This window comes from Wolffia australiana, chromosome 7 (genome assembly GCF_029677425.1).
Source record: "Wolffia australiana isolate 7733 chromosome 7, ASM2967742v1".
NCBI classification, from domain to species: domain Eukaryota; kingdom Viridiplantae; phylum Streptophyta; class Magnoliopsida; order Alismatales; family Araceae; genus Wolffia; species Wolffia australiana.
In genome coordinates, this window is record NC_135841.1 from 15,449,106 (window position 1) to 15,465,054 (window position 15,949).

A 15,949-nucleotide genomic window follows, 5' to 3' on the forward strand; every position below is an offset into this window, starting at 1 on the left:
CAACAAAGGGGGATGATCACAGTGGGCGAGGGAATCGACCACCATTAATGATGAGGAGGGGACCATTGATGATGAGGATGTTGATTGTTGATGATGGGGATGTTGAATTTCAATGAGGAGGATAATCATTATCCACAAGGGGATGATGACCCTCACTAAAGGGGACGAAGACCATAGAAGACAACATTGACAATTGTCGATGATGGGTATCAAGACAATGAATAACAGGGAAGACAATAGTGAACAACAGAGATGACAATCCCTGATGACAGGATGATGACCGTGGTAGAAGTTGATGATCACTGTCGATGAGGGGGACGAAGACAAACGACAAGGGGGAGGACAACCAGCAACAATGTGGATGATGGCAGACGACATGGATGATGACCATCCTCAACAAGGTGCCTGACCACTATGGATGATGGGGACAAGAACTGTTGATGACTACATTGAAAATTGTCAATGAGGATGATGAGGACCATGTACAATGAAGAGGACGACTGTCAACAATGGGGCTGACAACTCATGATGTTGGGGAGGACAATCGTTAACGAGAGGAATGATCACCATCGATGAGGGAGATGACAAGAATTGATAATTGGGCAGTAAATAGCCATTAAAGGGTGCAATAATTCTAGTTAATGATGGGGATGATAGCCTTCATAAACATAGACAAGACCCTAGTGATGGGGGCAATGTCGTGTTTGGTCGGGATGAGGTCCATCATGTACAGGGATGAAGACTTTCATGGATGGGATTGATGAACTTCATCAAGGGAGATGGTGATTGTCATTGATAGAGACAATGACCATCATCTTATAGGGATGAGATTTGTTGTTGATTGGGGTGATGACCATGATTGACATGGAAGACGACCATCATCAACCAAGATGGTGACCTTCCTTTAGTCGATATCAGTAATTCTCCTCGATGATGGGGAAAATGACTGACCAAGGAAATGACAAACGGATGACCAAAGAATCACTCGTGATGTTATTGCATAAAGATGAGGAGCACGGCCGTCATCTTTGATGATGATGAAACAAAGTAGATGGGGATGATGATTGTGGATGACAGCCAACGAAAAAGAGAGTATATGACATGTACGATGACTATTGGGGATGGGCTTAGTGTCCTTAGACATTGGTGACAGTAATCTTTCCACAAGAATGGCGATTGTAAATGACCATGATGATGATCGTCAAAAACCGTGATGATGAGCATCAACAACAGAAACAAGAAAACCCCATGACAGAGATGACACCCGTCAATAAGGCGGATGACCACCATTGGCGAGGGAATTGATGAGCTTAGTGACTAGGATGGCGAACATCAATAATGAGGATGGTGATAGTGGATGATAGGGATGACGACCATCAACGAGGGGGATGACCACTGTCTATGGGGGGGGGCCAATTTTTCTATATTTTTTAGGTTTTCCTCTTTGGCTGGTGAAAGGACTCCGGATTTATCAACATTGCATGGAAAATTAGTGGAACATTGGTTGATAGATTCTTTTTGTAGAAAGCTGAGATTTGGATCTTTTCTTATCGACCTTAAATCACATAAATTTTCAAAAAGTAGGAACAAACATCAGATTAAACTAAGGGATCTTCCACTTCTAAATTATCATAATATATGAATATGTAACTAATTTGATAGCTCCAATGAGAAACCAGGTAAACCAGTGATAACTCTTTGGTTTATATGTGGTGTTAGACTTTATCTTTGAAATTTAGATTTTTATGTAATTTATGATAAAATTATCTCTTATTGTTTCAATGAACTTTGGATGGATAAAATACTATTCGTTAACCATTTTTTATAACTTTTAGTTTTACTTTATCCCTCTCTCATCCACAATAATTTTACTATAAACATGCATAAAATTTCTAAAACGTATCCAATCTCTTAGTGGATAAAGCATTTTATCATTTTATGGGAAATCTGATAATTTGTAATAAATGACATTTCTGATCCAATCTTAATTTAAATGACACTTGTACTAGATTAAACCATCTTTGGGTAAGGCTGTTAGATATGTCTCTAGATATGGGTTCAATTTGTGACCACTCACTTTTAAATTATAAGCTATAGAAAATTAATATAATGCTGTAATAAAAAAAAAGATAAAAACAAGATGTGTTCTCAGGGTATCAATGTTCCTACAAATAATTTCAATCAATAATTATAAATCAAAAGTTTTTTATTATTATAAAGTTTTTTCTTTAATATTTTGTCATGAAATGCCTTGATACTGTCTTTATAAGTCTGAGAATTCTCATAAGCCTCATTCCTACAAATCTTAAAGTTCCTATATTAGCAAAATATGGTTCTAACGTGCAAATATAGATTTTTTGTTGACCATCGTGCATTATGATCTATATCCACATGATGGTGAAAATATTTCTTAAATACTATCCTATAGGATGACATCCCTATACACTCATGGTGAATCATATAGTCCTCTGGATAGTCATTTCCATCAAGTATAAAATCTTATTCAAGATTTGTAAAATTTTCATTTTAAAGAAACTTTGATATTTTCATGAGGATGATGAGGAGATACTATCCTATGATCAGCTCCCATTTTTTTAGCAAGTTAAAACAAATGTAGCAATTGAATTGGGTTCGTGCATCATTGACACCCATTCTAGGATACCAAAATCCAGATGTAACGTTATACATTATAAACTTGAACATCAGGTTGTGATAGTTTGGAGATTTCTTATAGCCATATGAAAATAGCCACTTAGGTCAATATATAATTATAACTTGCATAAGCTAATAATAGTGAAATAAAATAAATTTCATGAATATGAAATTCCTCTACTTCTGTAATAGGCATATAATGTCATCCTTAAATCAGCACCTTAATAGAAATTTAATTAATTTTTCCATAACTCAAATACATCATTAAATAATATGGTCAAATGACCTAGGGAGACAAATGATAACCACAAGGAGATGCGTAAAAATATTTCAATAGACATTGTTTCTCTTTTGGCACACATATTCTCCAAGCATAGCCAACATCTAAGTGAATAAATTCATTTCCCGCCCAAATTCCACAATGTATCATAATCCTTAACTTAATTCATTTTAAGTTTTTTCTATCATATAAACACTTTCATTTGAGGTTCGATTTGTGGCTAATCATTGATATGTGCAAGCCATGATGTCCTCTAGACTTGGTCCCCAAAAGTTTGTTCATCCTGAAATGAATATATCTAGGAAAGTGCTATCAGTAACCAATCTAGATAAATGATATACTGCTATATTTTTGCACAAATATATCTCTGGATATCAAATTAAAATTCAAGATATAATAATATCCATACAATAATTTTAAGTTAAGTCTTATTTTTACTTAAAGTTTCTAACATGCATGATCATATTTGGAAGTTAGCTTACTACATAACAAATAAGCACAAAATTTGTGTAAAGTAAAGGTATTCTTTAATCTACCTAGGCATCTCCCAAGGCACTGCTGGCATAATATGTGGCCACTGGCTTCTTGTCCACCCCTTGACAAAGAACTAAAATAATTCTACTATAAGCATCACATGAACTCAAAATGGAAGACTCCAATAAGGAACTTATAATTTGGGTGACTGAATAAGTGAATATTTAATATGCATGAAATAATCTTAAGTTTATTATCATGTTGAGAGTAAATGGTTGAAAGGTTTAGAGATTTTAGCAGAATATTTTATAAATATCCAGTAGAAGTTTTCATGGCAGCAAAGTTGTCTAATCTTGGACTTGTTGACCTCCAACCCATGCTTGATGACCTCCGGCGCATTCACCTTGACGTAAGTGTTCTCATAGTTTTCAACCAACTTGTTGTCCATAATCACATAACAAGTCAAATCAGCTAAACATACACTGAAATAGTATCTAAAAACAAAAAAAATTATATAAATAGTCTTAACAATTTGACTACGAACCTGGAAACATGGCACTCTTGCATCCCGAGAGTGGAGCCGGTGGACGACATAGTCCAAAGTCTTTATCTAAAGGCAGAGCTTGTGAATATGGTTTTTTGTCTTCATCCTCATGACTTCCCATTTGATTATAAACAAAATAACCATTTTAAAAAAATCCTGCCTAAATTTTTTTATAAATTTTGATCAAAGAATGGCAAGGGATTTGATTCATAAATGCTAACATTATTCTGAATAAAAAACAAATAGAAAGAGACCCTAATAATTCAGTGGATTAAAAATGTATTTGAACCTTTTTTCTATAAAATACATTAATAATGATCACGATTAGTATAGTATCACAGACGGTCAGGATAACAAACTTGAAACACGGAGCCCGAGTGACCGGCGAGCAAGTGGTTAGGGGTAAACAGCACCCTAATTGATGGCACTCCTCTATGCGGCTGGCTCTCAAAGCACAGCGGGGCACTCCAAACAGAACAAGCAAGTCTTAGGGATAAGAAGCCTGCGCAAGGACCTCGATTCTCGTCAAGAGGTTCTGCAAGAAAGAACCTATGAAAGTTGCAGCAACCCCATCTCTTTGGCGACGCATATAGTGTCCCAAGGGAGTAGTTAGGAGGGGCTAAGGAAATCCATGCTTACCCATATATCATAAAATAAAAACAACTACCCATTTCATAAATCAATTCAAATACTCATATATTAAAATACTCAAACCTAGTCTACTCTCAATCAAAGCCATTATCATTGTCATCAGTCATCGGATATGGTTCCTGGACTGCACAACAACCCTTGCCATGGCAGACTTACAGGCATGGCTTCATTAAATGAACTGGGTCACAGAACATGACTTCATTAAATGTCTGGTTATCCTAAAACTTGAAAAATCCACAAGTCGAAGAACAGAGACAAAAAAAAAAAAGACTACAATATTTAACCATTTAAAAGACACCCTGTAGCAAGTACTCTGGGAGAATCAAGATTTCCACGGCCTCAAAGGCGCGAGCTTTCTGAGCGCAGAGGAGAAAACCTCATCCGGGCAGCGGCGGAGGAGGCGATGGAGGCTATGGAGGAGCCGAGCGAGGGGGTAGAGGCTTCGGGGAAGCTCTACGAAGCCTATAACGAGCTCCATGGGCTCGCCCAAGAGTTCGAAACCCCCTTCGACGCGCCGGCGGTGCTCGTCGTGGGGCACCAGACGGACGGGAAGAGCGCCCTGGTAGAAGCCCTAATGGGTTTCCAGTTCAACCACGTCGGCGGAGGCACCAAGACCCGCCGGCCCATCACCCTCCACATGAAGTACAAGCCCGACTGCGAGCTCCCCGTCTGCCGCCTCGTCTCCGACTCCGACCCCTCCTCCGCCTGCTCCCTCTCCCTTCCGGAGATTCAGGTGAATGCCTCTTCGATTCCCCCCTCCAATGATGAATTTAGCCTCGTCTTGTCAATGTGGGTCGAGGATTGGTTTATTTACTTTGTGGCCTTTGGCTTCCAATTCGACGAGGAATTACCGGGACATGGATCTTGGTCGATTTGAGAATGTTCCTGATCAAAGATGGTTATTTGTCATTTTCCGAACAAAGAAAATCGAAGAACCTAGTGGTTTGAACTTGTCCTTTGGCTGTTCATCTGAGTAGTCTGGGATTAGTTCATCTGTTGCAGCCAAGGATCAGTTCATCCATTAGGTTCTTCGATTTCTTTTGTTCGGAAAAGGACGAAAAAAAATTTGATTACGATGAAAAGGAACAATCTCAAATAGGCTAAGATCCATTTTCTGGTAATTTGTTGGTGAAGTTCAAGTCAAAGCTTATAAAATGAATAAAAAAACCAATGAGATGTTGTTGGGCAGTCGGCTTCTCATTCAGAGGAATTCTCTTTTTTCCCGAGTTGGTCAATTGTTTTCCTTGTAGAACCTAAATGAACTAATTATAGAGGGCTGAGCTAATCCTGTCTCTCTTGAACCAGCCAACTCCCTATTCTAGAGTGTTTCGTCACTTCTTGTGTCGGCGACAGTCAATGTCAGTAATTTGAAAAAATATCTCCCCATGAGGTGGACTATTTTAAAAATGAGCAAAATGGCGTTGACGATTGTGCATATCTAGAATGTTATCAGTTTTGGTTTGTTGACCAAATAGTACAGTGCAAGCAAAAGCTCCTAGATTAATGGGAGGTTTCATAGCTTTGATCCCGTAGAATCTGACCCATTTTCTCATCAAGAAAAGGGTACTAAATAAATAAAATTTATTTTTTTGATCGAGAGTCATTAGTGAAATCTTCATTTTTTTCCTGTTCCTCTTCCTTGGTCCTCATGCCTTTGCTTCTGATGCTGTTTCATGATCTCTAGGCATATATAGAGGCGGAGAACGCGAGGCTGGCAAAGGAGCCATGTGAGTTCAGCGCAAAGGAGATTGTCATCCTTGTTGACTATAAGTACTGCCCTAATCTCACCATTATCGACACTCCGGGACTCATAGCCCCTGCCCCCGGCAAGAACAACCGCGCTCTTCAGGTATCTTGTGGCCATTACCAAGTTTTTTGTTCTTTGGCACAATTGTCCTGGATGGATGACGTTGGCATGTGACGAAGATATCTAACAAATGGTTGATGTTTTGTCGATGCCTGCGTCTACAATGTCAACGTCATCGTTAACCCATGACATTTACAATTTTAAACCACAATGTAGCAAAGATGACTGTTGACCATGATGGACGATTTATCCATCCATCATCCAAAATTCGTCAATGTCAGAGATAGGACGATGATATTGACAATGATCCAATGGTTTGATGTGTGCTGAACCCCATTGTCTCGAGGTTTTTTCTCCCTTCCCAAATAGGGATGATCCAACCATGGGCATTGAGCGGTTGCGTGGCTGTCGTGTGATTCTGTTCAAATTTTCAAACTGCCTTTCGCGCAGCCCACTGAGCATTCAATCCACCCACCTGTAGGGGCCTGGAACAGTCTGAATGGGCTATTTTTTCAGTTATTTATAAAAAAATTGTAGATTAAATCTATGACTCATGTGGGCGATTGGTTAAGAGCTTCAGCTGTGCATCGAAGTTGGGGGTGAAAACCTGTCAAAGAACTTTTTTTGGTCATCAGTGAGTGCTCAAGGGGTTTGGGGGGGTCGGAATTTTTCCAGTGAGGGCGAATTTCCGCACCACACTGAGCGAGCATCCCTAGACCCGAAGCGTCTCATCTTGACATCATCTCAGATAAGACATTAATGAACTTAAATTTTGCCAAATCACTACATATAAATTTCCGGATGTATGGAGAGCTGAAGCTGCTGAACATTGCCTATAATTGGGGCTGAATTTGTGGGTCAAAATCTATCTGCCCATCTATCGTCTGTGTTCGGGACAAGAAGAATTCACCTCCCCATCCTTTAGGATTTCATATTCGAAGTCTAGAAATTTACCCGTTCGTTGATGATTTCGAATTCTAGGCGCAGGCTAGGGCAGTAGAGGCTATCGTGCGAGCTAAAATGCAGCATAAAGAGTTCATTATCCTCTGTTTGGAAGACTGCAGTGATTGGAGCAACGCCACAACTCGGAAATTAGTGATGCAGGTTGGGAAATTCATCCTCACCAAGGCTTGATTCGCTGAGAGGGATTGACTGAGAGCTTGTTGATGTGTGAAGATTGATGCGGAGCTGTCGAGGACGGTGATCGTATCGACGAAGCTGGACACGAAGATTCCTCAGTTTGCACGGTCGTCAGATGTGGAGGTCTTCCTGCGGCCTCCTGCGAGAACGTTGGATGGCTGCTTACTAGGAGACTCTCCCTTCTTCACCTCTGTGCCCTCTGGAAGAGTTGGAGCAGGGCGTGATTCAGTCTACAAATCAAATGAAGAATTTAAGAAGGTAAAATTTTTCCTGAGATCAGTATTCAATCCCTGCTCATATTTTTTGAATTAGTACTTATTGATGATTTATTTTTATATTTTCTAGAGAAGAAAGTATTGAGTGACGATTTTATTTCTTGGATTGAGAACCAAGGTCTAGTTTTTGCCAGAATGTTTGAACCAAGGTCATCGCTTATATGTATGAATTAGTACATATTGCATTGAGTTATTTGAATGTTTTTTAGAGAAGAAAAATATTGAGTGAAACTTTTATTTCATGGTTTGGGAATGAAGAGCATCATGCTTACTTTTATGCATGCATATTTGAGCCAAGCTCAATACTCATATTTATGAATTATACATTTTGAGCAAATTATTTGAATTACTTTCTAGAGAAGAAAAAATTGAGTGATTTTTTTTTATTTTTCGTTTGAGAGTGAAGAACAGCATGCCTTGTCTGCGAAGGAATTTTTAAAGCAAGGTCCTCACTCATTGGTATGGATAAGTACATGTTGAAGATAGGGGTATAGGTATTCTTTTTTATTTGGGTTTCCTTCTCCTATCATAGGAGGGGGAACCCACACAAACACACACACCCTTATTGAACCGATTTTGGTTTTACGCATTTCTTTCACCCACTCTCAGGGGGGCAGTAAGGACCCTGCTCTCTCTCCACTCACCTTTCACTTGATTCTGTATGCTATCTCCATCCCTGTGGAATTACATGGTATCAGAGCGTTTGATGACATTCAATGGCTGTGGCTGTGCCTCTTTCATCTTTTGGCAGCCTTGTTGACAAAGTACCATCATGGCGCTCTCCTCTCTATCCCCCCTACTTAGCAACACACGGCCAGGCAGTCTCGTAGCCTCGGCAGCACTTGTCTTGGCAACTCATATCAGTGGCTGCCTTCTCATAGTTAATGAACTTCTCACCGCTGCCAGCATTTTGGGTCTCTACCCAATTCTTCCCAGAGGCAGCAGTGGCCTTGCCAGAGGCATCAACAACCTTCTCTGCAGTGGTGTCTGTCTCTGCAGCGTCTGTCTTGTCGCCCTTCTTGGCACACTTCTCAGTGGCATTCGCCTTGGCAATGCATGTCGGCAGCCTTTCTTGTTCTTCTCGGAAGCAGCAGCAGCGTTCTCCTTGCCACCGCCCTTCTTGATAGTGCTAGTCTCTTCAGCGCCCTTCTCAGGGCATCTGTCACGTTGCGTTGCTTGGCAGCCTTGTGGCACTCTCCTCAGAGTCTCCGGAGGCCTTTCCTGGTGGCCTTTTCTCCGTCGTGTCTGCGGTGTCCAACTGTCTCATTGCCCTCCTCGGTGTCTTCGAAGACATTTCCCGGTTGCCTTCTCTCCGTCACGTCTGTGGCATCCAGTTGGCAGAAATCTCTGCGGCATTCGCTATTGTCTCTTTTCCTCAGATCAGAAAATGCACCATGCCAGTAGTCCGTGTCACGGCAGTGTCCGTGCCACATTGCTTGATCCTCTGTGTCCAGTTCATCCTGCGTCCTCAGGGAATGTCTGTGCCGGATATCGTCTTCTCCAGTATATCACATCCTTTCCTACAGTGTTTCTGCAGCATCTATAGTGGGACATCAGTGTGGTAATTGTCATCTCCTCCACTGTCGAATCTCCAACAGCCTCAAGGGAACGACTGGCCAGATATCATCTTCTCCAGTTTCTCTGGCATCCTTAGTGGTACATCAGTGCAGTAGCTCTGGCCATCCTCCTTGGCACCTTGCCGCCCGTCTATGGAGAATCCTTCATCTCTGGGTTTTATTTCTTTTCCTTCATCTCTGGGTTTTCTCCAAGCGTCAAGTGGAAAATCCATTCTTCAGCTCGTTGGGAGTGTTCAATATAAGATTGTGTCCTTTGTCGGGTGACCGCCTCATATATCTTTTAAAAAAAAAAAAAAAAGATTGTGTCCTTTGTATTTGAGTCTTCCTTCTCTTACTTAAGGAGTGGGAACCCGCCCTTGTTGAAATGAGTTTGGTTTACGTCTTTCTCACCCTGACTCCCAGGGGGGAGAGAGAAATTTATTTCTCGCTCTCTTTCCTCCCTCTTCTCGCTTGCTTCCACCTGCTCTCTCTGCCTCTCTGGAGTTCCACGGTACATGTACTGTATTTAACCATCTTTTAAAGAAGAAATTGAGTAAAAGAATTATTTCATGGTTTGAGAATGAAAAACGTCATGCCTAGTTTATGTAGGAATCGTTAAACCAACGTCATCGTTAATATGAATGAATTGGTGAGAGTTGTTTAAGAACGAATCGCGTCATGCTTACTTTTAAACAGGAATAGTCAAGCCTAGGTCAATGCGCATATGAATTTGTAACTGTTGCATGAATTATATGAATATTTTTTATGGAAGAATTTGATTCGTGCGAAATGTATTTTGTAATTTGAGAATGAAGAACGTCATGCCCAGTTTTATGGTTCATTTTTAAGAACCATCCCAACATTGATCTCTTCAATTTTCTCAACTTTCAGGCAATTTCAGCAAGAGAGACAGAGGATGTGTCATCTTTGGAGAAAAAATTGGGAAGAACATTGACCAAGGAAGAAATAAACAGGATTGGGATCAGTAGTCTTAAGACTTTCTTAGAAGAACTGTTGCTTAAAAGGTGTGACTGCCGTGCATATCTCTTTACTTTCAGGAATTAACTTGTTACATTTATTCTGATAAGAATTATTTTCCATCAAATTGGGTCAAAAAATAGGTATATGGATAACGTACCCCTCGTAGTTCCTCTTCTGGATAAGGAATTCCGGAGCGCTACAAGAAAGCTCAGGGAAATCAATCAAGAAATCAGGTACGTTCTAGCATCCTACCACCGAAATATTTTCAAAAGTTTTTAGAACTTCCTTGACTAAGATAACCGCCTAAGTTAAAGTTGGATAAGTTACAAGTTAGACGAAATTTAAGACCAAAGAGATCTTTGGAGGAAGACATGCCCTTTTTAAAAAAATTCGAGCACAATCATCATCTCTCTGATGCAAGATATGACTTCTGTGAATCAAGATGCTTTTGAGATTTCTCATTTTCTTCCTACGTGATTCTTGTGTGATTCTTGTTTGGCAATATTTAAGACAGATCTCTGTATGAAGACATCAAAAAAAAATCTCAAACTTTCCGCAGATTGCTAAAATTTCAAGCAGGATTTTTCCAAAAAAATCTCACTTTCCGCAGATTTCCTTTCACTATAAGATGTGACTTCGTTGAATCAAGGAAGATGCTTGAAATTTCTCATTCAATCCCTTTTTTTTGTCGGTCACGCAGCGATTTGGATGTGCTGAAGCTCAAGGAGAAGGCCCGGTCCTTCCGGGATGCCTTGTTGACCAAGGTATTATTTTCGTAATATTTTTCCTCTCAAATCAAACAAATAGTTGTATGAAAAATACCTAACCGTCCAACATTCTTCTGTAGTTATCGTTGCTTTTAAAGGGCACAGTGGTAGCACCTCCAGACAAATTCGGTAAGATAAATTTCGGAACATTTTTTACTGATTAAATTGAACATAGCAAGAATTTTAAATTAACTACTTTACTGACGCCATGAGTTCTTTTTAATATTTATTATCAGGGGAGACTCTGCAAGATGAAAGGGCTGTTGGAGGCGCTTTCACGAGCAGCGATGGCCTTCAAGTTCCATGCAAAATGATGCCTGTACGTGGTACTTACCTTTTTAAAATTCCTTTATTTTAGGCAAAAGGTGTCTAAATAGCAGATAGAATTTCCTAGATATTATTTAGTTTTTTTTTTTGAAACATTATTTAGTTATTTTAATTATAGAAAAATACTGTCAGAATGCTGGCATGCGTCTCTATGGGGGTGCCCAGTATCACAGGGCCATGGCAGAATTCCGTCTGGTGGTGGGGAACACAAAGTGCCCTCCAATCACTAGAGAAGAGATAGTCAACGCATGTGGAGTTGAAGATATCCACGACGGAACAAATTATTCAAGGTAGTTTTGCTATTTTTTTCTGAAATTTAGTCTGCTCAAGAAATCTTGCTAGGGTAAGTAATTAATAAAAGCTTCGGGGAATTGGGCAGAACTGCTTGTGTGATCGCCGTGGCAAAGGCTCGTGACACGTTTGAACCATTCCTCCACCAGGTACCGGACTCAATCCCTGGATCATTTGGCTCATATTTAATTTGAGGAACAATGTTTTTTGTCCATGGTTCATTCTTGGATTTCATAAAAATTGGGCCCTTTGTGCAGTTGGGTTTCAGGTTATTGCACATATTGAAGAGGCTTCTCCCTATATCCTTTTACTTACTGCAGGTCCGTGGTGTGGTTTTGCCAAACCTCTCTCTCTATCAGCATTCTCACATGAGTATCTTCATCACTATCTCTCTTTCATTCTGTTTTCTCCTATGAAAGGCTTGTATCCTCTATCAATTCATTCATGTCTCTCCCTGGCAGCATTCTTTCATAAGTGGGTCTCTCTCCATCTCTTCCATTGTTTCTCTCTCTTGTTTCTCAACGTCAGCAAACCAACATAACTGAGTCTCTCTCCATCTCTCTATTTCACCGTTCTCACAGGACTGGGTCTCCCATTCCATCTCTCCCTCAGCATTCTCACGAGACTAGGCATCTCAGTCCATCTCTTTTTGGCTATCTAAGTCGGCATTCTCACATGGTCCTCTCGCTCTAGATCCATATTTGTGTTGAAATTCTCACATGGTTGCTGATGTACAGAAGGATGGTGAATACCTTAGCGGGCACAGTGTGTTCTTGAGGCGCGTAGAAACTGCTTTCCTCAACTTTGCAGAGTCCACAGAACGTCAATGCCGAGAGAAGTAAAAAATTCAAGACCCTTTTCAGTACTGTATGCGATCATTTCTTTCTATATCAGCGCCAAATACAACACTCCTGAAATCTCTCTGACATCTGCAGGTGCATGGAGGACTTGATGAGCACCACCCGATATGTAACCTGGTCAATCCACAATAAGGCCAGACTCACTTTCTTGCCCCTCCTACTTCACAACCATTATTTAACCCAAAACCCTGAGCTGGTCACATGCCAGTCCTTCATTATACACTGCTGGCAAAATCAACTCACGACCTTTGACTGTATAACATAAACCCTAAACCCTATTCCATGCCAGTCCAACATAAAATGCAGGCAAAGAATTTTATCACAGAATCAGCCCGAAACCCTAAACCCTATCCCATGCCAGTACAATATAAAATGCAGGCAAAGAATTTTATCACAGAATCAGCCCGAAACCCTAAACCTGAAACCCAACACCCTAACTTATAAGCCATGAACGTCAACCCTGAACAATTCCATACTTGTCCTTCATTAAACAATGCTGACGAAGGGGTTTCCTGCAGAATCGGCCCGGATTGCGTCAATTTCTGGAGTCCATTGCCAACTTGGAGTCGGCCCAGTCAGCTCATCAAGACCCACCAGCAGATCACAAGCATGAGCAGAGCAAAACAGACTCAAAAGTTATCCATTCCAACGCTCCCAATGAATCAAGCCCCGGACATCATACCATGGACACGCGGCTGGCTGATATCTTGGACAACACCCTGTGGAACCGGAGGCTCGCTCCATCATCTGAGAGAATAGTCTATGCTTTGGTGCAACAAATCTTCCATGGCATCAAAGAGCACTTCTTGGCCTCCTCGGAGCTGAAGGTTTTTTGGTCCTCCCTCTGCTTTGATTTCTATGAATAGTCATGATGTAGTAAATCCTTTATATTTTCTTGGTCTTTGCAGTTTAACTGCTTCCTGCTCATGCCCGTTGTTGACAAGCTGCCGGCTATGTTGAGAGAGGATTTGGAGTCAGCGTTTGAGGACGACCTGGACAATGTGTTTGAAATCTCCCACCTCCGGCACTCGCTGGGTCAACGCAAAAGAGATTTAGAGATCGAATTGAAACGGGTAAATACTCTTGAGATGGTTCAACATTCATTCCCAGAAATTAAAGTTCTTGACTGTTTATGACGTGTGATCTGCAGATACAAAGATTAAAGGAAAAGTTCAGAAGGATAAATGACGAGCTAAGCAGTCAGCAGCTTCGGAATTTGCGGATACCCTCCAGTTAGGGTTCATTTTTCAGCCGGTCACAAGCTTCTTGTTCTCAATTTTCTCGAAGTTGAATGTAATTAACACTCCCCTTTTTCAACAAAAGTATTAATGACAAGTGACGCGCTCCCATTCCATCATTAAGATCTCAAAATATACATTTATAACGCGAAAAAATGGTACAAAATTAGGAACCTACCATTAATCCCTCTTTCATGTGTATTGTCATTGAGTCCAGGGTATCATGAATTTCCCCACACGCAGGGTGTGATCTATCCCCAACAAGAAAAGAATGAACAGCATCGCCCAAGTCGATCCAACTGCACCCAATACTTCTCTTAGATCCTTTCTCTCTCCACATCTCTCTAACCTCAGCAACTTCATTCCACCTGCCCTCCAAAGCAAAAGCCCTTGCGAGAATCGAATAGGAAGCAGAGTCATTTGGGTCAATCTCACAGAGTCTCCATGCCGCCTCCTCCCCCATCTTCATCTCTCCATGAGTCCTACAAGAACTGAGAAAGGAACTCCAAAGTACAGCATTCTGCTCATCTTTCACAGCCTCTATCATTTCCTTTGCCTCATTTAGCCGCCCTGCTCTCCCATAAAGGTCAACCATGCAAGCAAACTGATCAACCTCGGGAACAAGACCATACTGACTCTTCATCAACTTGAAGTAATGAATGCCCTGATCAACCAGACCCCCATGATTGCATGCAGTCAACACAGCAGTGAAACAAACACGGTCAACTTCCCCACCTTCCTCCAGCAATCTCTCAAACATCTTGACCGCATCTCTCTCTCTACCATTCTGGGCAAACCCAGTGATCAGAGAAGTCCACATGATGCTGTTCTTAAGAGGAGCGAAGTCAAAAGCCCTCCAAGCCTCAAGAATTGCTCCACACTTTGAGTACATGTCCACCAATGCGCCAGAGATAGCCAAGTTTCCATCCCAGCCATGTTTGAGAACAAGAGAGTGGATCATCTCTCCCAGATGAAGCATAGCAAGGCTGCCACTGGCGTTGAGGAGAGAGGCAAGAGTAAACCCAGTTGCCTTCAATCCTCTCTCCTGCATCTCAAGAAACAGTTCAAGGGTTTCCTCTCCAAGCATGTTCTGAGAGAAGCCGGACATCATAGAGTTGTAGAGAATGGCATCTCTCTCTGGGAAGAAGGTGAAGAGAGAGAAAGCAGGCTCGATTTCTCCATGCTTGGAGTAGAAATCGATCAGAGAACTGACCACGAAGCTGTTGTTGAGATCAAATGAAAGTTTCAAGACTTGGGCGTGGAGAGAGAGACCAACCTGGAGAGCAGAGTCTAGTCTTTTGCAGGCGCTGATAACGCTGGTGAAGGCATGGCCGCTGGGTATGAAGTTCTTCATCATCTCCTTCAACAGAGATAAAGCTTCACTTCCGCGGTTGTTTTGTGAAAGCCCAGAAACCATGGCCGTCCAGGAGACCTCGTCCTTGTCTTCCATGGCTTCGAAAGCTCTTATCGCGTTATCAATCAGAGCAGACTTGCAGTATAAATCCACGAGCTTGCTACCCAGAAAGGCGTTTCCTTCGTTCCCAAGTTTGATGATTGTTGCGTGGAGTTGCAGGCCGAGAGAGATGTTGGGGGCCTTCGAGCAGGAGCTGAGCACGCTGCAGAGGATGAACTTGGTTGATTTGATGCCTAAACTGTTCATATGATGGAAGAAGGATCGGGCTTCTCCGTGCCGGCCTTGTTCGGCGAGGAAGAGCATCGTGGACTGGAAGAAGTTTGTGTTTTTGTGCAAAGAAGCGTATCTTCTGAATCCGTGCTTCTTGGTTAGGGTTTCTTGATGTCTTGGGAACAGGAAGTTTCTCCGAATCATCTGGAAAATCTGCAAAAAGTTTGAGCGAATTTGATGTTTTTCAGGGCGAGTGACTAATTACCTCGAGGAGAATCTGGGAATCTGCACTTGCGCTTCCATCAGCTCCGACTTCGCGTTTAATAGTTTGGGTTTTTCAATAATCAGAAATGCCGAAATGAAAGAGCTCGACCTTCTTTTGGTACGCTGTTCTTGTGTATCGCTCGAATTGATTAATCAGGTATTATGTATCATAATAATCGATCTTAACAGTGGATTCCGGATTGATCATCTAATCCGCG

At 41.4% G+C, this 15,949-nt stretch overlaps 2 protein-coding genes and 1 long non-coding RNA gene across 3 annotated transcripts; 2 read left to right on the top strand and 1 right to left on the bottom strand.

Moving 5' to 3' along the window:
• The first annotated feature begins 4,911 nt into the window (after positions 1-4,911).
• On the top strand, positions 4,912-13,962 carry ARC5 (P-loop containing nucleoside triphosphate hydrolases superfamily protein). The gene is made up of 17 exons (XM_078578129.1): positions 4,912-5,334; positions 6,286-6,450; positions 7,390-7,512; positions 7,585-7,806; positions 10,271-10,404; positions 10,501-10,593; positions 11,061-11,124; positions 11,208-11,256; positions 11,364-11,446; positions 11,587-11,744; positions 11,834-11,894; positions 12,003-12,065; positions 12,483-12,583; positions 12,681-12,738; positions 13,124-13,432; positions 13,514-13,678; positions 13,756-13,962. Exons 1-17 carry the CDS (start codon positions 5,005-5,007, stop codon positions 13,840-13,842), a joined length of 2,265 nt encoding a protein of 754 aa, XP_078434255.1. The 5' UTR covers positions 4,912-5,004; the 3' UTR covers positions 13,843-13,962.
• LOC144705453 (pentatricopeptide repeat-containing protein At3g49170, chloroplastic-like) lies at positions 13,619-15,671 on the bottom strand. The gene is made up of 2 exons (XM_078578133.1): positions 14,022-15,671; positions 13,619-13,749 (listed from the first exon to the last, which is right to left on the bottom strand). Exons 1-2 carry the CDS (start codon positions 15,669-15,671, stop codon positions 13,699-13,701), a joined length of 1,701 nt encoding a protein of 566 aa, XP_078434259.1. The 3' UTR covers positions 13,619-13,698.
• LOC144705454 (uncharacterized) lies at positions 15,230-15,935 on the top strand. The gene is made up of 2 exons (XR_013582041.1): positions 15,230-15,338; positions 15,417-15,935. It is a non-coding gene; the product is annotated as an uncharacterized LOC144705454 (long non-coding RNA).
• The last annotated feature ends 14 nt before the right edge of the window (positions 15,936-15,949 follow it).

Coding starts and splice junctions, on each gene's coding strand:
- LOC144705453 (XM_078578133.1), bottom strand. CDS start 15,671: ATGATTCGGAGAAACTTCCTGTTCCCAAGACATCAAGAAACCCTAACC. Junction 13,750..14,021: donor ACATGAAAGAGGGATTAATG/GTAGGTTCCTAA, acceptor TTGTATCTGCAG/ATCACACGTCATAAACAGTC.
- ARC5 (XM_078578129.1), top strand. CDS start 5,005: ATGGAGGCTATGGAGGAGCCGAGCGAGGGGGTAGAGGCTTCGGGGAAG. Junction 11,895..12,002: donor TTGAACCATTCCTCCACCAG/GTACCGGACTCA, acceptor CCCTTTGTGCAG/TTGGGTTTCAGGTTATTGCA. Junction 13,679..13,755: donor TAGAGATCGAATTGAAACGG/GTAAATACTCTT, acceptor TGTGATCTGCAG/ATACAAAGATTAAAGGAAAA.